The 23,523-nt window shown below is 38.9% G+C and overlaps 1 protein-coding gene across 1 annotated transcript in view; it reads right to left on the reverse strand.

Moving 5' to 3' along the window:
* Positions 1-14,344: 14,344 nt before the first annotated feature.
* LOC133069692 (membrane cofactor protein-like) overlaps positions 14,345-23,523 on the reverse strand; it is a 54,792-nt gene continuing 45,613 nt past the window's right edge. Inside the window, exon 11 of the mRNA XM_061161283.1 lies at positions 14,345-15,378. Coding sequence (XP_061017266.1) covers positions 15,306-15,378 — 73 coding nt within the window. The 3' untranslated portion in view covers positions 14,345-15,305. The remainder of the gene's footprint in view (positions 15,379-23,523) is intronic.

Consider the following 23,523-nt stretch of genomic DNA (forward strand, 5'->3'; position numbering starts at 1 on the left):
AATCCATTTAATTATATTTCAATAAAACTGAGAAAAAGTTTCCTGTGTAGTTTTAGGTCTGTAAGTAAGTTGTGTGTGTTTCCTCATGAGATTTTTAAAAGGTAGGAAAGAGATAAGGCTATTTATTGGTTTCCTAGTTTCAGTAGGTATATCATATTTAAAGGTTGGGCTTTACTGAAATGTTCTTATGATCTCTAAAATTTCTACACCTGGGATTTATGAAATTATTCTAAATTAAAGACTTTCACATGGATTTCTTCGGCTTATTTTGATTTGACAAAAAGGAGGTTCCATTTGCAAGGTTTTGAACCTTGTTCTCTATTTTTCTGTACAAGTTCCATGGGGCAGAGATAGTTTTCTTGCTGTATCTCCAATACTGAGACAGTTCTAGAGCTATATTAGGTGCATAACAAATACCCATTAAATACTGAATAAAATAAATGGGTGTTGCTGTCAGATGCATTTAACATGTCTCTGCTATTCCTCCCCTGTGTGAATTTACCAAATCTTGGGAAAGTTATGAGAGATTTTAATAATGTTAGGTTCTGGGAACAAAGCAGGATTTGCCTCTGAAAAGAATGACCTACAAGTGTCTGCACAGAAAGCTTTCCTAAATCAGGCAGACAAGCTGAGCTGTGAAGTGGATCTGTTCACTGTCTAACCCTTAGCCTTGAGATCATTTTAGTGACAGAGTTCCAAGGTGGGGGAGGGGTATTGACTATGAACTTTTCTAAGGTCCTGAGAGGAATAGAACTTAAGAGTCAGGCTTGGAGTGAAGTAGGGGCTTAAACACTAGTGGTTCCTCCAACTCCCCCTAAAGATTTTGTTAAAGTGCCAATGAGAAAATGAGGAGAGAACAGAGAGTATAGGCTCTGAGCTCTGTAGCAGCTCTCCTGCAAACTTTAGGAATGATGGTAGGGTAGAGAGAGGTGTCTGGGGATGTCATTAAATGAAGAGTTGCAGCGACTTCCCTGGAGGTCCCGTGGTTAAGACTCTGTGCTTCCACTTCAGGGGGCATGGGTTTGATCCCTGGCCAGGGAACTAACTAGGCTCTTGTATGCCACAAAGTGCAACCAAAGAATAAAAATAAATGAACTGGGGGACTTTGTTAAATGAAACAATGTTAGATGATCCTTTGCCTCCACAATGGGTATATTTACATTCTGCTTTTCAGAAGTGGGCACAGCAGCATGAAGGGGCCTGTGAATGCTCTCAGAAGGGGGGCTTGCCCCTCTCTACAGGTTAAGTATTTGTGAAAACCTGAAAGAGAATGGCTTAACGGAGGATAGTTAAGCCGCCTTTCTGATGTTGGTCCTGGGAGCCCCGCCACCTCCCCACCTCCACTTGCACCTGGCAGGCGCTGCCAGACCTCAGGAGAATTACTGTGGAGCCACACCCAACACAGGGATCCGGAACCCAGCCAGGCACAGAGAGGAGGGCGTTTCTCAGAAGGACCACCATCTCACTTTGTTTCCTCTTGACTTTTGGAAGCTTCACACGGTAAATATGTTACAAACCGTATTCCAGGAGTAGGTTTGCAAAGATAGTATCTTCTATTCCTCTCTCTTTATAATGGTGGAGACAGTGCATTTATACATGGTAGACTTAAACTGACTTACATCTCACGCTTAACCATACAAAAAGCAAATGAAGCAAAATTAGAATGCTGTCACTAGGAATAGCTTCTAGACCAATTGTTGCAGTTCCTGCTTTTCAGATAAAAAAAATGCGAGGCCAGAGGTGAACAGAGTTGCTCAACACTACAGGTAAAGTTAGGCAATATAGTATTTTATCCATAGTTAATACATACAGTATTTCCATAGATAACTGAAGTTTAAAAAAAATCATGGATCTCTTGCAATTACATTTTTTTCCCTTAAGAAAGTGGAAAACTGATACACTATATATATTACTTTAGTCCGTCTACAGGGAATATAGTATAAATCTACAAAATAATAATAACTTTAAGAATAATAATTGTATAAAAATAATAGCTATTTAAGAAAGGTGTATGTGTATAAAGAAACATATAAAGAAAGATTACAAGAAAATTAAAGTATTAATAATGGCTATCATTGAGTAATGTAAGTACAGGTGACTGATACGTGTTACATATTATCTTCCTGCATTTTCTAAATTCTCCTTGATGACTCCCTTCTATATAATAAACATTTGAAAATAAGAAAGATGATGAACATGTAAATAGAAATCCTAGGTGACATCTTTCTTTTAAGTAATTGAGATTGCTTATAAATCCCAAGTGTAGTTTCTCCTGACTAGATAATGTTTGCTTTCAGCACAATAGAAGAGGGTGAAGGGGTGACCAGAATCCAGACTAAGAGGAGGGAGCTTCGTTGCATGCTGGGAGGGCTCCAGCATCTTCAAGGGTACATGTTCGCATCTCTGTGAAGTCACTTCTTACATTTTATAACTCTCAGATCTTACTCTGGTGGCATGAATTGGCTCCTTTTCAATCAACATTTTAATATAAGGTATTCTCCAGCTTTATGTTACTTTGTCAAGGAAGGACACTGAAATAACAGATTTTTATCTAGATGAGAGCGTGATCGTCCTATGAATTACTCAAAATTTTTATGCTGATAATCATGATGCAAGGACAACACCTACTTTATCGATATAAGTTCAAAAGAAGCGTCTACTTCCTCCCTGCCGTGGTTCCTATGTTGAGTGCAAGAAAAAGGATGGCGTAAATCTAGGCACCGAGTAGATAAGAGAGGGAGCATTGAGTGACTTGACCTTTTCTTATTGTTTCTTTTGTCAAAGGAAAGAGGTTTCAGAGTTAAGCAACTAAATAAAAAGAGCCTGATTCTGAACACGTTCTGATGGCTCCAGCATGAGGCTGCGTCTGGAGTCTGCTTCTTTACCTGTGTTGCGCTCCCTGCCCCTGCACCTGTCCAGGTGCACAGATATTAGACTCTGTACAGACTCTGACCCAGTCCTTATCCACCGCATGTTGCTGCAAATGATTAACTTTGCTACTTTGGAACATTGTGAACAAAGAAACTATTTTAAAACAAAAGGTTGAGACAAATTCATTGAGGACCTCCTACTGTTTTATTTGAAAGGTGCTCAGTAGTCAACGTGCACAATTTGAAATGCTGTAAAGTATGTTTTCCAAAGATTGGGGAATAATTGTAATTTTGATAAATTTATTCTCAAATATTTACACTTCTCATTTGATTATCTATACTCAGAAATTATGTAAATTAAAAAAGTGAGCCTTACACAAATGTTAATTTAGCATGGGAAAGAAAACATAAAAGCACAATCTATGGTAAATTAAAATGACTACTCAATGTTAGAAGAATGAATGAGAAATTGAAAGAATGCAATTAAAAGATATGATTGTCAAATACTATGGGGTGTGTTCATACACCATTTTGAGTAAAGGGTGAAATGGTTGTCATTTAGTAAAAACTTTTTAAAAGATATCAGTATTATACAGTCAGTATAATCTCAAGATACAAACCTGGAAATGTAAAATAATATGCAAGAAGCTTAAGAACACTACCACTGGAAGGAGGCCATTACAGATAATTTTTATATTTTTCTGTATTTTCTGTGTGTTCAATAGTAAGCACATATAACTCAGGGAAAATGGTTTATTTTTTTTAAAATTGTTTAAAAATAAGTACAACTGGTATGGAGAGGAAAGGCTCTGAGTTCCAAAGAAAGATATCACTTTGGAATTGTTTGGAAGAGGTTCATGGGTGAGTGAATTCTGAGCTATATTAATGCAACTTAGATAGAAAGGTGAAATGTGTTTTAGGCAGGTAACCTGGCAGGAATAAGGCCAAGTCAAATGATATTTTGAGCATTCTTATGGAATGTATTTTTTAAACAACTTGTAAAGACAACCTATGTTTTCAGAGTCTGGAATTAGTCTGTTTATATTTGGAGGTAGCACAGACTGCTATGAATCATTTTGTACAGCTTTTCTACCCTAGTACCCTAATAGTAAAGGAAAGGAATGCATTGCCCAAGAGATTTGGAGGCATCACTTAAAGCATTCCTGAAATCACAATATTCTCTGTTATATTCATTGTAAACTATCCTGCCTCATTTGCCTTCTGCTCCCTTACATATGTATTTGTGTAAATACAGAAATAACTCTATTTCCCCTTCAAACTATTGGAATAACACTAGAAAAGGATTCTCATAGGAAGCCTTGTCATTTTTATCTCAAGCCTTTATATCCTATTGCTATATCAGCTGAGCATCCTCAGAACATATGCACAGACCCACTGAGAAAGATCACTGGATGATCTTTAATGCTTCAAAAAATGAATTACTAATTCTAAATTCTTAAAAAGTAATGTAGATTTTGTTTCCACAGATATTAGTGGAAAACACGTTCATCCAGGGGCATGGTGACACAGAAGCAAGTTGAATGCCCTCCCAGATAATACAGACAGGGCTTTGCAAATTTATTTCTGTTTAGGAGAAAATAGGACATAACGTGTATTATTTTTGTCATTAAGAAAAAATTGAATTGCCTATATATATATTAGCCCTAAATGCCTCTCTCATATCTTTACCTTCTCCTGTATCTACTTCTATTAATATTAATACAATCTTCTGTTGAAAATAAGATTTCTGACATGGTGTAACTATGAGATGCCAGGTTTAGATTAGTTCACACTGATATCTGAAGAAGTAGTTCAGGAAGATAGGAAATTTACTAAAAATTGTGGTGTTTTAAACTGTTTTCTGTGCTGTGCTCAGGCGTGTCTGACTCTCTGTGACCCCGCGGACTGTGGCCCGCCAGGCTCCTCTGTCCATGGGATTCTCCAGGCAAGAATACAGGCGTGGGTAGCCATTTCCTGACCTACCTGCAGGACTTTGATTTCACACCAGTGGTTCTCCTTAAGCGGTGGCATCTCAACCACCTGGGAAGCCTTTCGAGGTCCGGTTCCTGCCAGTCTCCCCCCAGCTGGCTGCCCTGCCCGGTGGGGTGGGGTGAGGTGGGTGAAGCCTCTGTTGGGAATACTTCCCTGGGAATGGGGGGCACCTCCCACTGTAGCTGCAGGGCTGTTTGGGGCTGTTGACTGGAGAATTCAGGTTCTGGTTCCCAGGATGTGGGAACAGTTAAGACCCTGGATTGCCTTATTCACCTCTCTGCTGAGGTAGTTACCACAGACCTATCGGCACGACAGCTTTGGTTCAGCTGTAACAAACCGAACAACTTCTGATTCACCTACTGTGTCCTGGCTCCAGGCTAGATATTGCCAATAAAACAAGTAACTCATGGATTCTGCTAGCAGGTTGCTGTGATTCCAGTCCCCACATGAGAAAGTGCCAGAAGACAGAATTGAACATAAAAGCATAAAAAACAGTGACTTGGGACATCTTTTCCTTAAAAGTAGTTTCTGGAGTTCTCATGAATGCTTTATTTTTAACAGTGCTTAAGACTGAGTCATGAAAAGAAAAATGCATGCCCCAAGTAACTAACATGACCCTCATTTAGGTTTATCTTGCTTTATTCATCTGCCAACAAAGGTCCGTCTGGTCAAGGCTATGGTTTTTCCAGTGGTCATGTATGGATGTGAGAGTTGGACTGTGAAGGAAGCTGAGCATCAAAAAATTGATGCTTTTGAACTGTGGTGCTGGAGAAGACTCTTGGGAGTCCCTTGGACTGCAAGGAGATCCAACCAGTCCATCCTGAAGATCAGTCCTGGGTGTTCATTGGAAGGACTGATGCTGAAGCTGAAACTCCAATACTCTGGCCACCTCATGTGAAGAGCTGACTCATTGGAAAAGACCCTGATGCTGGGAGGGATTGGGGGCAGGAGGAGAAGGGGACGACAGAGGATGAGATGGCTGGATGGCATCACCGACTCGATGGGCATGAGTTTGAGTAAACTCCAGGGAGTTTGTGATGGACAGGGAGGCCTGGCGTGCTGCGATTCATGGAGTCGCAAGAGTCGGACATGACTGAGGGACTGAACTGAAGTGAACTGATTTCATCTGCAGGCTAGCACCTCTTTACCTAAAATCAGCATTACAAGTGATTTTTCCTAATAAATTGCTAAGCAAAATGTTTCTTTTGGAGATATCTTGAGTCCGGTTTTCCAAGCAATGATTTCTACCTGGCTAGAAAATTCTTTGTCAGGCATTACCTGAGTTTTGCCACATATTTACTGGAAGCGTATCAGTGGAGAGTGTGTTGGGCTGAAGGCACCCCCCAACCTCACGCTGGTTGCACTGGCAAAGAATTTCCAGCTGCGGAACTAAGGGCCGGTCAATCTCAATAAACACGAGAGAAGTCAAATCTTTGACCAACTTAGGGTAAAAAGACTGTGCTAAATCTCAGACCTGGTAAGTCTTCATGTAAGATGTTGGCAACTCTGCGTTTTGAGAAGCTGGTGTATAGTTTTATGGGAGTGCCTAGCAGACTGGTGTGTCTACATTCGGGGGCAGTTTGAGAGTTTCCCTTGAATACAAGGAACGCTCTGCTTTGGGTCTGCTCTAATGTGATTCCACCCACCTTCCCATCACAATCACCGGAGGGGCCCTTAGAGTGGTGGTTTTCAGGTCCCACCCCTACAATTCTGACTTGCAAGTTGCGCAGGTTATGTCGCTGTGCAGTCAGGGGCGAGAGCCCCTCTGTCTTAGCTTTTCTGTGGCTGCTTTCACAAAGTACAGCAAACCTGGTGTTTGTCGTAGGGGCTCCGGGCGGCTCTAACAAACACTCCAGGCAAGGCAGCCTGTAAAGAGCAGATTTCTTTCTCACAATTTGGAATCTGGGAAGACCAAGATCGAGGCCCTGGCGGAGGTGGTGTCTGGGGAGAACCAGCTTTCTGGTTTGTAGACAGTGCCCCCTAGCGGCAACTTCCTGGGGCAGCGGGGTGAGCAAATTTTACTGGGCCTTTTTTCATAAGGACACTAACCCCAGTCAGGAGGCCTCCACCCTCATGACCTAATCACTTCCCAGTGGCCCTCACTGGCTAATGCTGACACCTCTGGAGTAGTATTTTAACAGGAATTTCGATGTGATGCAAACATTCACACGATTGCTGTTTAAAACAACGCATCTGTGTTCTTTGAGTTCTGGAGGTCTGAGCGTGAGATCAGGTTACAGGCAGGGCCACAGTCCCCCGGGATGTACTGGTAGGGAATCTGTTTCCTCGCCTTTTTCCGCTTGCAGAGCTGCGTGCTTTGGCTTGCGGCCCCCTCCTGCATCCTCCAAGCCAGCACCCTTGCATGCTGCCTCAGCAGTCTCACTGTCTTTCTGCTGTACTCAGGTCTCCCTCTGCATTCTTCTTGTGAGGATTAAACATGGTTACATTTAGGGCCCCACCTTGGGGGGATAATCTCCACATCCAATATCTTTTCTTCAAAGACCTTTTTTTTTTTTTTAGTTATAAGAAAACATTCCCAGTTTGTAGGCATTAGGACTCAGATACCTCTGGAGGCTGTTAGACATCCTTCACAAATAGTGGATGGAACACAAGGAAATACAGAACCCCAGAAATCTCAAAAATGACAGAATGATCTCTGTTTCCAAGGCAAACCATTCAATATCACGGTAAACCAAGTCTATTACTGATTGTAATGCTGAAGAAGCTGAAGTTGAGCAGTTTTATGAAGACCTACAAGACCTTCTAGAATTGACACCCCCAAAATGATGTCCTTTTAAATATAGGGACTGGAATGCAAAAGTAGGAAGTCAAGAAACACCTGGAGTAACAGGCAAATTTGGCCTTGGAGTACAGAATGAAGCAGGGCAAAGGCTAATAGAATTCTGCCAAGAGAATGCACTGGTCATAACAAACACCCTCTTCCAACAACACAAGAGAAGACTCTACACATGGACATCACCAGATGGTCAACACCAAAATCAGATTGATTATATTCTTTGCAGCCAAAGATGGAGAAGCTCTGTACAGTCAGCAAAAGCAAGACCAGGAGCTGACTGTGGCTCAGATCATGAACTCCTTATTGCCAACTGCTGCTGCTGCTAAGTCGCTTCAGTCATGTCCAACAATGTGTGACCCTATAGATGGCAGCCCACCAGGCTCCCCCGTCCCTGGGATTCTCTAGGCAAGATCACTGGAGTGGGTTGCCATTTCCTTCTCCAATGCGTGAAAGTGAAAAGTGAAAGTGAAGTTGCTCAGCTGTGTCCAACTCTTAGCAACCCCAAGGACTGCAGCCTACCAGGCTCCTCCGTCCATGGGATTTTCCAGGCAAGAGTACTGGAGTGGGGTGCCATTACCTTCTCCACCTTATTGCCAAATTCAGACTTAAATTGAAGAAAGTAGGGAAAACCACTAGGCCATTCAGGTATGACCTAAATCAAATCACTAAGGATTATACAGTGGAAGTGAGAAATAGATTTAAGGGACTAGATCAGATAGACAGAGTGCCTAATGAACTACAGACGGAGGTTCGGGACATTATACAGGAGACAGGGGGCAAGACCATCCCAAGAAAAAGAAAATGGCTGTCTGAGAAGGCCTTACAAATAGCTGTGAAAAGAAGAGAAGCAAAAAACAAAGGAGAAAAGGAACGATATACCCATTTGAATGCGGAGTTACAAAGACTAGCAAGGAGAGATAAGAAAGCCTTCCTCATGATCAGTGCAAAGAAATAGAGGAAAACAGTAGAATGGGAAAGACTAGAGACCTCTTCAAAAAAATTAGAGATACCAAGGGAACATTTCATGCAAAGATGGGCTCAATAAAGGACAGAAATGGTATGGACCTAACAGAAGGAGAAGATATTCAGAAGAGGTGGAAAGAATACACAGAAGAACTGTACAAAAAAGATCTTCACGATGGTGTGATCACTCACCTAGAGCCAGACATCCTGGAATGTGAAGTCAAGTGGGCCTTAGGAAACATCACTAAGAAGTGGAAGCTAGTGGAGGTGATGGAATTCCAGTTGAGCTATTTCAAATTCTAAAAGATGATGCTGTGAAAGTGCCACACTCAATATATCAGCAAATTTGGAAAACTCAGCAGTGGCCACAGGACTGGAAAAGGTCCGTTTTCATTCCAATCCCAAAGAAAGGCAATCCCAAAGAATGCTCAAACTACCGCACGATTGCACTCATCTCACATGCTAGTAAAGTAATGCTCAAAATTCTCCAAGCCAGGCTTCAACAATACGTGAACTGTGAACTTCCAGATGTTCAAGCTGGTTTTAGAAAAGGCCAAGGAATCAGAGATCAAATTGCCAACATCCTCTGGATCATCAAAAAAGCAAGAGAGTTCCAGAAAAACATCTATTTCTGCTTTATTGACTATGCCAAAGCCTTTGACTGTGTGGACCACAATAAACTGTGGACAATTCTGAAGGAGATGGGAATACCAGACCACCTGACCTGCCTCCTGAGAAATCTGTATGCAGGTCAGGAAGCAACAGTTAGAACTGGACATGGAACAACAGACTGGTTCCAAATAGGAAAAGGAGTACGTCAAGCCTTTATATTGCCACCCAGCTTATTTAACTTATATGCAGAGTACATCATGAGAAATGCTTGGTTGGAGGAAGCACAAGCTGGAATCAAGATTGCTGGGAGAAATATCAATAACCTCAGATATGCAGATGACATCACCCTTATGGCAGAAAGTGAAGAGGAACTAAAAAGCTTCTTGATGAAAGTGAAAGAGGAGAGTGAAAAAGTTGGCTTAAAGCTCAACATTCAGAAAACAAAGATCATGGCATCCGGTCCCATCACTTCATGGCAAATAGATGGAGAAACAGTGGAAACAGTGGCAGACTTTATTTTTTGGGCTCCAAAATCCCTGCAGATGGTGACAGCAGCCATGAAATTAAAAGATGCTTACTCCTTGGAAGGAAAGTTATGACCAACCTAGGCAGCATATTAAAGAGCAGAGACATTACTTTACCAACCAAAGGTCCGTCTAGTCAAAGCTACGGTTTTTCCAGTAGTCATGTATGGATGTGAGAGCTGGATAATAAAAAAGGCTGAGTGCCTAAGTTTGATGCCCAGCTAATATGAGTTTACTACCCCAAACAAGTTTGTTTTTTTGGGCGGTTGGGGGTGGCTAGCAAGTCAGGAGTCAGGGCGGTTCTTTTCTCAGTGTGATTCATACTTAAGGCAATTTGGTCACTTTCTTTAGATTTTTAAGCCAGAGTGAAGGAAAAACAGTTGATTCACCACACAGATGTTAGCCTCTTTTCAAAAGTTAATTTCCTAGAAGGCAAGCAGAAAATAGCTAGTTAATTAAAACAAAATAAAAAATGGCTTCTGGGAATCCGCAATGATGGAAATCTGACCAATAAGAAAGGGACTGTCAGATGCCTTAATAGTCCACAGGAGGGCAGCAGCGCTAAGATTATAAAGCCTGACCATTTTAGGGTAAGCTTTTCTGAATGGATGAGCCTGGAAAATGATGAAAGCCATGCAGGTTATGAAAAAAAAAATGTGTGTGCCCTCACTCAATTTTGCAATATTTCTGGAAGTTAATAGACTATGTTAAATTCTTCTCTTGAGTACAAAATTATTCATTCTTGGTTACAATATTGCCAATAATTAAAAAGTTTTAGAATGCCAGATTTGCCTATTTTCCTTAGACCTAGAATGTTCTTCAACAATTTAAATTTAAATTCCTGCTTACCCCAGCTGTATTCAGAATTCTTGTACAGGGCTTTTATTATTCTCTTTAAAAGAACTCCCTGTGTATTTAATGCCAACTTAAAAAATATACTATAGTCTCAAGTTAAAGAAAAAAATTGATAAAGCACATTTTAAAATTATAGCCAAACTAATGTTCATCCAGTGTGGATATTAGAAAGATTGCTTCTGTTTTATTTTGTTTTGCTTTTTAAACCACAGATAGTCTCCTTTGGTTAGGCGGGAAACAAGATTTTATTCAAGTTTCAGATTTTTTAAAATTTCTTTAATAAGCTGAATTGCAAAACCATGGTTATGTTTTGTAATTATAATCATTTACCATATGTCTTTATAAGTTCATATGCAGAAGTGGACTCTGGGACTTGAAAACCACTAATGACATTCTCACACTTAGCTATATATTATAATCACTTGGGAAGCTTATAATGATGCTTAGGTCACACTCCAGGTCAAGGACATGACAAATTTCTGAGGGGTGGGATCCAGGCATTAGTAAAAATTCCTAGGATTTTCCAGTGCACAGCTGTGGTTCAGAAAGACTGAGGATGGATCTCATAGTATAGCAATGAGATTCAAATCTGCCAAGAAAGCATTATTTTTTTTTTTTTTTTTTGCATAATTTGAAACAAATTCCATTATTAGTTCCATACAGAAACATGTTATGCTTTCATGGTTGGAACTTGGGATTTTACTCAGCTATACGCATGCAATAACATGATGTGGAAGATAGGTCTTCTACCAAACACATGTACTTAGATACTTATATGTGGTTCTCTCAAGGCGGGGTGATCACAAAGACTATGAGAGCTGGGTAGAATTGCGGAAGTGCTGCATGGAGCGCACTCCATGAGCTGTGCCTTAAAAGATGCTCAGGATCAGGCAGGAGACAGGCGCTTCGGACAACAGTGAACTAGGATTGCCACAGAGAGCGGGGGGCAGATGGTCTAGCTGGGCTGGGAGCAGGTGATCTGAAGAGTAGCAGAAAGAGGAGGCTTGGGAGCGAAAAGCTGGGATTTAGTGGTTCAGAGTCTTTGAGTATCAGGAAAGAAACTTGAACTTCATGCTGTAGGTAATGTGGTGGGACTGAACACCTCTGGGCAGGGGAGGCACAGGGCCTGCTGGAAGAGAAGCCTGAACACACTGCAGACTCTGAGATGGGAGGGGCAGGAGTGGCGACTGGGCGGGGTGTTTAGAGAAGGTGGGTCCCATGAGAAGCACACTCTTATTTGAGTTAAAACACACTGGAAATCAATGCACCATTCCAAATGCAACTTCTCCAAAATGACACGTTATTTTTTATATAGACTTGAAGATTCAATTCTCAAAAAAATGAACAATACACAGACATTAGACCGCTGGGGATACTTTCTTGCAGTTTTAATACACCTTTGAACTCAAATACATGTTACCCCTCTCATTTAAACAAACTTTCCTAGATAAAAGTTCCACCATATATTTAGGTAATTGACAAATTATTTGACAAATAGAACATAATTTATATACATATATCAATCTCACTTATAAAGGAAACAACTATAAAAGTCAATTTATTTTGATTAGCATAAAACTTTTGTTTGAAAAATTCCTCAGTCAGGGTTAAAAAGATAAATCATACAGTCACCCCTTGCTTCTAAGCAAGTGCTCCATTCTTGAAAAGGATGTGAAAATGGTTACAGTGAAACTTCAACTCTGTATTTATTTCAGAAATCCTGTTTATTTCTGCTCAAACTTATCTACCTAAAGTTCCTCACCAGAGATGACAAAGGGAAGGACCTCAAATATGTCCTTAAGGAGTAAAACAATGTTTACTCTGGTCCACTCTTAATTTCTCATTATATCCTTCTCAAGGCAACATTTCTTTGGCCCAGTTTATGCTACTACCTATAAAAGTCTGAAACAACACCTATAAAAACACAATCTGAGTTAGAGCAGAGTCCCTCCTCTTCGGCCGCTGGTGTGAGGACAGAGGAGAGGGCCAGGATCTGTCCCACCCAAGTGTCCAGAGCCACCTGCACTGTTTTCTCTTTCCATTCCACTGCATGCAAGCACGCTCAGTCGTATCCGACTCTTTTGCAATGCCATGGACTGTAGCCAGCCAGGCTCCCCTGTCCCTGGAATTCTCCAGGCAAGAATACAGCAGTGGATTGCCATTTCCTTCTCCACAATCCATTGTATGATGTACAGCAAATCCACAAAGCCTGTTTTTCTGAAATACGGGGCTTCATTTTCACTCTGCCCTTCATAGATGAGGTGAGGAGCCCACAAAGATTCATGCAAATTGAGGTTATCTGATGCGGCCCTACAGACTGCTGACGTTCAGGTAACATGTTTAAAGACAGACATCTCCTTTATTAAAGTGGGGAGAGAAAACCACCTATAGCCAGAATTTAGACTGGATTCCAATTCTCTTAAAGAGTGGAATTCCTTGTTAAGAAAACATCAACCCCGCCATGTTCACTTTGGCCTGAGCTGGCATTCCTGCTAGAGTCGGAGCCCTCTGTTCACAGAAGCCTGAAACTGATGCTGAATTCTTTTTGATTTCTTAGACTGGTTTATTGTTATTAACAGGGTGAAGAACAAATGCCAGACATAAATTTTATTGCTTTTCTAAATCATCAGGAAGTTACAAATAATTTTTATACACAGAATTTAACCCTACTACTCTAAGCATATTTTCCAGCAATATGCTTAGTTAAGGAAGTCAAACTTGTTCAGATTCCAAATCTGTAGTGTTGTCCTTTTTCCTGCCTAAGGGCTGAAGTAGTGTACATATATTTCTAAAGGCTTTTTATGATAAACATATAAAATACGTTTTGATGGTGTTAAATAATTACTCAATAGTCAGCATTCATCTTTGAACAAAAATCCTTTCAAATTCACTTTCTTTAAGAAACAAAATGCAGTTTCATTTTGAATTATATTTCTCTGAGTTTGGAGGTTTTATTTTTTAAAAATTTCTTCACCTAATACTACCAGGGATGCTATGTTGATTGCCCTATAAATTCAACTGTTATTTGAGGGAAAACACACACAATGTTCAATTCCAAATTCCTACATGTTTCAGAAAAGTGTAAAGGATGGTGAGTATGTTCAAGCCACAGTAAAATACTAGCACCGTGACTTAACAGTTGCATTCATGAGACTAAAAAGAAACTGGAGAATAAACTGTGGATTATTATTCTCCTTCTGTTTCATTGAGACATAACAGACATACAGGCATGACTTGGAGATATTGAGGGCTTGGTTCTAGACGACTGTGTTAAAGTGAGCATCTCAATAAAGCAAGTATATAAATGCTGCATTTCCCAGTTTCATGATTAAGCTGTCCTTCAGTCTATTAAGTGGGCAGTTTTTTTGTGTCTAACAAAAAAGTACAAGTCTTATAACTAAAACTAAGTTATCGCTAAGACTGCTAATCACCACCTGAGCCTTCGGTGAGTCACAGCAGTAACAGGAACGATAACTGAACACAGATCACCATCACAAACAGAAAGATAATTTTAAAAATTTGAATTATTGCAAGAATTACCAAAATGTGAAACAGATACATGAAATGAGCAAATGCTATTGGAAAAAAATGGCACCAATAAATTTGTTCATACAGGGCTGCCATAAACCTTCAATTTGTAAAAAAAAAAAAAAAAAAATGCAGTATCTGCAAAGTGCAACAAAGTGAAGAACAGGAAAATGAGGTAATGAGGTATGCCTATATAACACTGTATAAGTTCATGGTGTATAGCATGGTTTGATAATGTATACATTGTGAAATAGTTACATTTCTTAACATCCAATCATCCTTATGATTAGAAATGTTGAGACCTACTCTCTTAGCAATTTGCCAGTGCCGACATTCCTTGGATCTGAGGTGGATTGGTTCCGGATCCCCCATTCCTTCCCCAGAAAATAAAGATCTGAACCTGAAAGTCCTTTAACACGGCACAGCGCCAGCAGCTCTCTTTATCTGGGAATGAGGAACTGTCGGATGTCAGCTGGACAATGTAGCATCGCTGATTACGGTCACTAGGCTGTACATTGTGCTCAGTGCTTGTTTATCTTATAACGAATGTTGTACCTTTTGACACCCTTCGCCCAGTTCCTCCATCATCCTTAGCCCCTGCCTCTGACAACTAGAAATCTGGTTTCTTTTCCTGTGAGTATAGACTTTTGGATTCCATGTATCATTGAGGTCATTCAGTATTTGTCTCTTTCTGTATGACTGATTCACTTAGTGTAATGCCCTAGAGTTCTATAAATACTATTTCAAATGACAGGTTTTCCTTATTTTTTGTGTTGAATGGTATTCCACTGTATGTGTATATATGTGTATGTATATACACTTGCATGTATGTGTGTATATATATATATATATATATAATCTATATATCTCACATTTTATTTACCCATCCATCTGGCAGTGAACACTGAGATTTCTTTCATGTCACGGTTATTATAAATAATTCTGCAATACACAAGGGAGGTGTAGTTATCTTTTCCATATGGTGATTTTGTTTCCTTTGGGTATATACCTGTGGTGGAATTATGGAATCATATGGTGGTGCTAGTTTTAATTTTTTGAGGAGCCTGTATACTGTTTTCCATAGTTGATGTATGAATTTACTGTAGATCTTAACATGTTAGTATAATCAAAATATAAATTGATACATGGGTTTGTGGAAAATAATTAGCGCTTCTGTACTGCTGGACTGGTAGGTTTTTTCTGCTGAGTGGTGGGTCCAGCACCAACTCCCTTTTTCCTACAAGGAAAGACAAAAAGACAGCATCAGAGGTAAACATAGTTAAGTACAGAAATTAAATTCTAGCAGCCCATTTGGAACCAATGAAAAAAATGTATTTTCAACACGAAAAGTCACTGAACTGGGAAATGATTTCTTTCTTAAAAATGATTTTGTTTCTTTAAAATGGTTCTTTTAAAGAAATTTCAAATGTTTAATTAGTCTCACTCCAGAAATCTCCTTTCTATGTCTGCATTGTACTTTTCATTCCCTCTAAAATAAGAAATAGAACAGTTGCATATACTCAGTAAATATTTCCTTATTTTAGTTTAGGACCAGTGGGAAAGGCTAGAGAGAAACATGCATTTTCTCTAAAATGCAATTTTAATTCTGGCTCTGAGATGAATCCTTTACAAAGATAATGATATTGAGCATGTTAAAGTTTAGTAATGCCTCATTTATCCCTCACTGTAAGGAAATCATGTGTTCTGGTTAGAGAGGCTCCTAAGTAACTAAAACTCACATCACACTGTTTTGGGTAACAATAGACAGCTTAATAATATCTATTATCCAAGTCCATCATTGTCCAAAGAAATATAGTGTAAATCACATAGGTAATTTTGAATTTTCTAGAAGCTACATTTAAAAAAACAAAAAGAAGCAGGAAAGTTAGTTTTAATTATATCTTGCCTAATCTGGTATTCATGGAGTGTACATTTTTTTGTATGAAGTCTTTGAATCTGATGTGTACTGTGCACTCAAGCTCATGTTACAAAGGATGAAACACTTTTGATGTCCTTGGGAGCCACTGGCTCTGGAGCTGGAAAACGCAATTCCACTCCCTGCTTAGGAAACTGCCTACAACAGAAAGTGAACAGTGAAAGTCGTTCAGTCATGTCCGACTCTTTGCGACCCCATGGACTTGTACAGTCCATGGAATTCTCCAGGCCAGAATACTGCAGTGGGTATCTGTTCCCTGCTACAGGGGATCTTCCCAACCCAGGGATCGAACTCAGGTCTCCTGCATTGCAGGATGATTTTTTTTTTAATTTATTTAATTGGAGGCTAATTACAATATTGTAGTGGTTTTTGCCATACATTGACATGAATCAGCCATGGGTGTACATGTGTCCCCCATCCTGAGCCCCCCTCGCACCTCCCTCCCCATCCCATCCCTCAGGGTCATCCCAGTGCAACAGCCCTAAACACCCTGTCTCATGCATCGAACCTTGACTGACGATCTATTTCACATACGGTAATATACATGTTTCAGTGTTATTCTTTCAAATCATCTCACCCTCACCTTCTCCCACAGAGTCCAAAAGTCTGTTCTTTACATTTGTGTCTCTTTGGCTGTCTCACATATAGGGTCATCATTACCATCTTTCTAAATTCCATATGTATGTGTTAATATACTGTATTGGTGTTTTTCTTTCCGACTTACTTCACTCTATATAATAGATTCCAGTTTTATCCACCTCATTAGAACTGATTCAAATGCATTCTTTTTAATAGCTGAGTAATATTCTATTGTGTATAGAATATTACAGCTTTCTTATCCATTTGTCTGCTGATGGACATCTAGGTTGCTTCCATGTCCTAGCTACTGTAAACAGTGCTGCAATGAATTTTGGGGTACATGTGTCTCTTTCAATTTTGGTTTCCTCGGTGTGTTTGCCCAGCAGTGGGATTGCTGGGTCGTATGGCAGTTCTATTTCCAGTTTTTTAAGGAATCTTCACACTCTTCTCCATAGTGGCTGTACTAGTTTGCATTCCCACCAACAGTGAAAGAGGGTTCCCTTTTCTCCACACCCTCTCCAGCATTTATTGCTTGTAGACTTTTTGATAGCAGCCATTTTGACCAGCGTGAGATGGTACCTCATTGTGGTTTTGATTTGCATTTCTCTGATAATGAGTGATGTTGAGCATCATTTCATGTGTTTGTTAGCCATCTGTATGTCTTCTCTGGAGAAATGTCTATTTAGTTCTTTGGCCCATTTTTTGATTTGGTTGTTTTTCTGGAATTGCGCTGCAAGAGTTGTTTGTATATATTTGAGATTAATTCTTTGTCAATTGCTTCATTTGCTATTATTTTCTCCCATTCTGAAGGCAGTCTTTTCACCTTGCTTATAGTTTCCTTCGTTGTGCAAAAGCTTTTCAGTTTCATTAGGTCCCATTTGTTTATTTTTGCTTTTATTTCCATTATTCTGGGAGGTGGGTCACAGAGGATCCTTCTGTGATTTATGTCAGAGAGTGTTTTGCCTATGTTTTCCTCTAGGAGTTTTATACTTTCTGGTTTTACATTTAGATCTTTAATCCAATTTGAGTTTATTTTTGTGTAAGGTGTTAGAAAGTGTTCTAGTTTCATTCTTATACAAGTGGCTGACCAGTTTTCCCAGCACCACTTGTTAAAGAGATTGTCTTTTCTCCATTGTATATTCTTGCCTTCTTTGTCAAAGATAAGGTGTCCGTAGGTGCGTGGATTTATCTCTGGGCTTTCTATTCTGTTCCACTGATCTATATTTCTGTCTTTGTGCCAGTGCCATACTGTCTTGATGGCTGTAGCTTTATAGTATAGTCTGAAGTCAGGCAGATTGATTCCTGCAGTTCCATTCTTGTTTCTCAAGATTGCTTTGGCTATTCAAGGTTTTTTGTATGTCCATAAAATTTTGAAATTATTTGTTCTAGTTCTCTGAAAAATACCGTTGGTAGCTTGATAGGGGTTGCACTGAATCTATACATTGCTTTGGGTAGTATACTCATTTTCACTATATTGATTCTTCCAATCCAAGAACATGGTATATTTCTCCATCTATTTGTGTCATCTTTGATTTCTTTCATCAGTGTCCTATAGTTTTCTATGTATAGGTCTTTTGTTTCTTTAGGTAGATTTATTCCTAAGTATTTTATTCTTTTCATTGCAATGATGAATGGAATTCTTTCCTTAATTACTCTTTCTGTTTTCTCATTGTTAGTATATAGGAATGCAAGGGATTTCTGTATGTTAATTTTATATCCTGCAACTTTACTATATTCATTGATTAGCTCTAGTAATTTTCTGGTGATGTCTTTAGGGTTTTCTATGTAGAGGATCATGTCATCTGCAAACAGTGAGAGTTTTACTTCTTCTTTTCCAATCTGGATTCCTTTTATTTCTTTTTCTTCTATGATTCTTGTGGCTAAAATTTCCAAAACTATGTTGAATAGTGGTGGTGAGAGTGGGCACCCTTGTCTTGCTCCTGAGTTTAGGGGAAATGCTTTCAATTTTTCACCATTGAGGATAATGTTTGCTGTGGGTTTATCATATATGGCTTTTATTATGTTGAGGTATGTTCCTTCTATGCCTGATTTCTGGAGGGTTTTTATCATAAATGGATGTTGAATTTTGTCAAAGGCTTTCTCTGCTTCTATTGAGATAATCATATGGTTTTTATTTTTCAATTTGTTAATGTGGTGTATCACATTGATTGATTTGTGAATATTGAAGAATCCTTGCATCCCTGAGATAAAGCCCACTTGGTCATGATGTATGATCTTTTTAATATGTTGTTGGATCCTGTTTGCCAGAATTTTATTAAGGATTTTTGCAGCTATGTTCATCAGTGATATTGGCCTGTAGTTTTCTTATTTTGTGGCATCTTTGTCTTGTTTTGGTATTAGGGTGATGGTGGCCTCATAGAATGTTTGTAAGTTTACCTTCTTCTGAAAGTTTCTGGAAGAGTTTGAGTAGGATAGGTGTTAGCTCTTTTCTAAATATTTGGTAGAATTCACCTGTGAAGCCATCTGGTCCTGGGCTTTTGTTTGTTGGAAGATTTCTGATTACAGTTTCAATTTCTGTGCTTGTGATGGGTCTGTTAAGATTTTCTATTTCTTCCTGGTTCAATTTTGGAAAGTTATACTTTTCTAAGAATTTGTCCATTTCCTCAAAGTTGTCCAATTTATTGGCATATAGTTGCTGAGAGTAGTCTCTTGTGATCCTGTGTATTTCTGTGTTGTCTGTTGTGATTTCTCCATTTTCATTTCTAATTTTGTCTATTTGGTTCTCCCTTTTTTTCTTGATGAGTCTGGTTAACAGTTTGTCTATTTTATTTATCTTCTCAAAGAACCAGCTTTTAGTTTTGTTGATTTTTGCTATAGTCTCCTTTGTTTCTTTTTCATTTATTTCTGCCCTAATTTTTATTATTTCTTTCCTTCTACTAACCCTGGGGTTCTTCATTTCTTCTTTTTCTAGTTGCTTTAGGTGTAGAGTTAGGTTATTAATTTGATTTTTCTCTTGTTTCTTGAGGTAAGCTTGTATTGCTATGAACCTTCCCCTTAGCACTGCTTTTACCGAATCCCATAGGTTTTGGGTTGTTGTTCTCATTTTCATTTGTTTCTGTGCATATTTTGATTTCTTTTTTGATTTCTTCTGTGATTTGTTGGCTATTCAGAAGTGTGTTGTTTAGCCTCCATGTGTTTGTGTTTTTAATAGTTTTTTTCCTGTAGTTTACATCTAATCTTACTGCATTGTGATCAGAAAAGATGCTTAAAATGATTTCAATTTTTTTTAATGTACTAAGGCTAGATTTATGGCCCTGGATGTGATCTATCCTGGAGAAGGTTCTGTGTGCACTTGAGAAAAAGGTGAAATTCATTGTTTTGGGGTGAAATGTCCTATAGATATCAATTAGGTCTAACTGGTCCATTGTATCATTTAAAGTTTGTGTTTCCTTGCTAATTCTGTGTTTAGTTGATCTATCCATAGGTGTGAGTGGGGTATAAAAGTCTCCCACTATTATTGTGTTACTGTTAATTTCCCCTTTCATATTTGTTAGCATTTGCCTTACATATTGTGTGCTCCTATGTTGGGTGCATATATATTTTAGTTGTTATATCTTCTTCTTGGATTGATCCTTTGATCATTACGTAGTGTCCTTCTCTGTCTCTTTTCACGGCCTTTATTTCAAAGTCTATTTTATCTGATATGAGTATTGCTACTCTTGCTTTCTTTTGGTTTCTATTTGCGTGGAATATCTTTTTCCATCTCTTCACTTTCAGTCTGTATGTGTCCCTTGGTTTGAGGTGGGTCTCTTGTAGACAGCATATATAGGGGTCTTGTTTTTGTATCCATTCAGCCAGTCTTTGTCTTTTGGTTGGGGCATTCAACCCATTTACATTTAAGGTAATCATTGATAAGTATGATCCCATTGCCATTTGCTTTGTTGTTTTGGGTTCAAGTTTATACACCCTTTCTGTGTTTCCTGTCTAGAGAAGATCCTTTAGCATTTGCTGGAGAGCTGGTTTGGTGGTGCTGAATTCTCCCAGGTTTTGCATGTCTGTAAAGCTTTTGATTTCTCCTTCATATTTGAATGAGATCCTTGCTAGTATAGTAATCTGGGTTGTAGGTTTTCCTCTTTCATCACTTTAAGTATGTCCTGCTATTCCCTTCTGGCATCAAGAGTTTCTATTGAAAGATCAGCTGTTATCCTTATGGGAATCCCCTTGTGTGTTATTTGTTGCTTTTCACTTGCTGCTTTTAATATTTTCTCTTTGTGTTTGATCTTTGTTAATTTGATTAATATGTGTCTTGGGGTGTTTTACCTTGGGTATATCCTGTTTGGGACTCTATGGGTTTCTTGGACTTGGGTGGCTATTTCCTTCCCCATTTTAGGGAAGTTTTCAACTATTATCTCCTCAAGTATTTTCTCATGGCCTTTCTTTTTGTCTTCTTCTTCTGGGACTCCTATGATTCAAATGTTGGGGCATTTAACATTGTCCCAGAGGTCTCTGAGGTTGTCCTCATTTATTTTGATTCTTTTTTCTTTTTTCCTCTCTGCTTCATTTATTTCCACCATTCTATCTTCCACCTCACTTATCCTATCTTCTGTGCAGGCAGATTCTTTAGCAACTGAGCCACCAGGGAACTGCAAAGGGAACCAAATGTGGACCCGTTGGTTATTTGCAGTGTGCCTGCCCCAGCAAACCCTTGGGGTGCCTGCCTCATGTAAGAGTTAACCGTGTTAATGCTGGAGACTTTAATATTTCCCTTGGTGGGAGAGGCATTACTATGAACCATCACTGTCATAGCACAGTACCTGTTCCATAGCTATTTCCTCAGGGTTATTGTGGAGAGAGATTCAAGTTAGGCCTGATCACTATATTTTTCTAATGGAATCCTTTTTTAAAATAGAGTTATAACTAGAAATCTAATATGTGAGAAAGATAAATAGCATTAATATAAACTTAGATATTCATCTGACATAACAATGTAGATACTTGAAGATGATTAAAATGTAGAAGTGAATTACTAATTACAGCTTTGTTATATTACCTTTGGCATTTGTTAACTTCAAGTATTTACAGACACTTGAAGCTCAGGGCCTGTCTGAGAACTGTTTTCCTGGTTGACTTCAGCCCCAAAGGCATCCTTAGAGAACCCGGCAGATACATAGTGCTGGGTAGGCCCACATGGTCATTTTAGCCGGTATGTTTCGCCTTTCCCACTGCCCCTGTGATCAAAGGCACCTCTGTGCTTTTACTATGAAGTTGCCCTTCTTATTACCCTTTGTAGAATCTGCTCCCAAACTTGTGATTATAATCTAGGGTAGTGCCTCGCATTACCAGTGGAGGGAGGTGTATCTTCTTGTTACAGCTTTGCAGACACAATATTCTAGCACAAAAGAAGAACCTCCACAAAAGATTCATAAGAGAATACTATCAAGCCCTGGTCTCCCGCACAGCAGGCAGATTCTTTACCATCTGAGTCACCAGGGAAACCCAAGAGAGAACACTATGAACAGTCATATGTCAACAAATTGGACAACCCAGAAGAAATGAATGAATTTCTAGAACAAATTTCTAGAAACACAGAGCCCAAGAAAGCTGAATCAAGAAGAAATAGATAATTTGAATAGTCCTATCACTAGAAGTAAAATATAATTTGCAACTTAAAAACTATCTTCAAACTAAAGTCCAGGACCCTGCGGCTTCACTGGGGAATTCTACCAAATGTACAAAGAGCTTACACAGGTCCTTCTCAAATTCTTCCAAAAGACTGAAGAGGAAGGAGCACTCCCAAAGTCATTCCATCACCCTGATACCAAAACCAGAGAAAGGCACTACCAAAAATGAAAACTGTAGGCCAGTATCTCTTTGAATATAGATGCAAAACTTCTCAACAAAATATTAGCAACCAAATTCAGCAATACATAGAAAGGATCATATACCATGACCAAGTTAGATTCACCCCAGGAGCACAAGAATGGTCCAACATATTAAATTAGTATGATATACCACATCGACAACAGAAGTGAAGGGAAAAAAAACCACATAATCATCTCAATAGATGCACAAAAAGCATTCGATAAAATACAACATCATTATAAAAACTCTTACCGAAGTGGGACTAGAAGGAACACATCTCAACATAATAAAAGGTACTTATGACAAACCTACAGCCAACATAATACTCAATGGTGAAAAATCAAAAGCCTTCCCACTAATATCTGGAACAAGGCCCACCCTGACCATTTCTATTCAATATAGTACTGGAAGTCCTCGTCATAGCAATCATACAAGAAAAAAAATATCCTAATGGAAGCTATAAAATTGTCATTCTAAGCAGATAACAGCGTAGGGTACTATATATAAAACCCTAAAGAAACCACACAAAAGCTACTAGAACTGATAAACAAATTTAGCAAGGTAGCAGGGTACAAGGCTAGCATACAGAAATTGGTTACATTTCTTTACATTAACAATAAAATATTAGAAAGGAAGAGTTAAAAAATCCCTTTTAAAATTATATCATAAAGAATAAAATACTTAGAAACGAACCTAACCTAGTAAGTAAAAGACTCACATGCTGAGAACTATAAAAGATTGACAAGGGAAACTGAAGATGATTTTAAAAAGAAATGGAAAGATATGCCATGCTCTTGAATTTGAAGAATGACTGGAGCAAAGAAAACCATGCATTTATGAAGAGAAAATTACTACAAATTAGTGAAAACATTTGTTTTTTTGAAACCACACAGTCCAGTCATTCAGAACAGGACTGAGCAATAGCAAAGGAGAGGACAGAGGCCATGGATTCCAAGTCTGGAATGTACAGTAGAAGAACTGGCTGAAAAAGGAGACTGTAAGGGAAAAGGAAGGAGGTTGGAGATAGAGCCCATGAGAACAAAT

This window comes from Dama dama, chromosome 14, assembly GCF_033118175.1.
Source record: "Dama dama isolate Ldn47 chromosome 14, ASM3311817v1, whole genome shotgun sequence".
Taxonomy (NCBI): domain Eukaryota; kingdom Metazoa; phylum Chordata; class Mammalia; order Artiodactyla; family Cervidae; genus Dama; species Dama dama.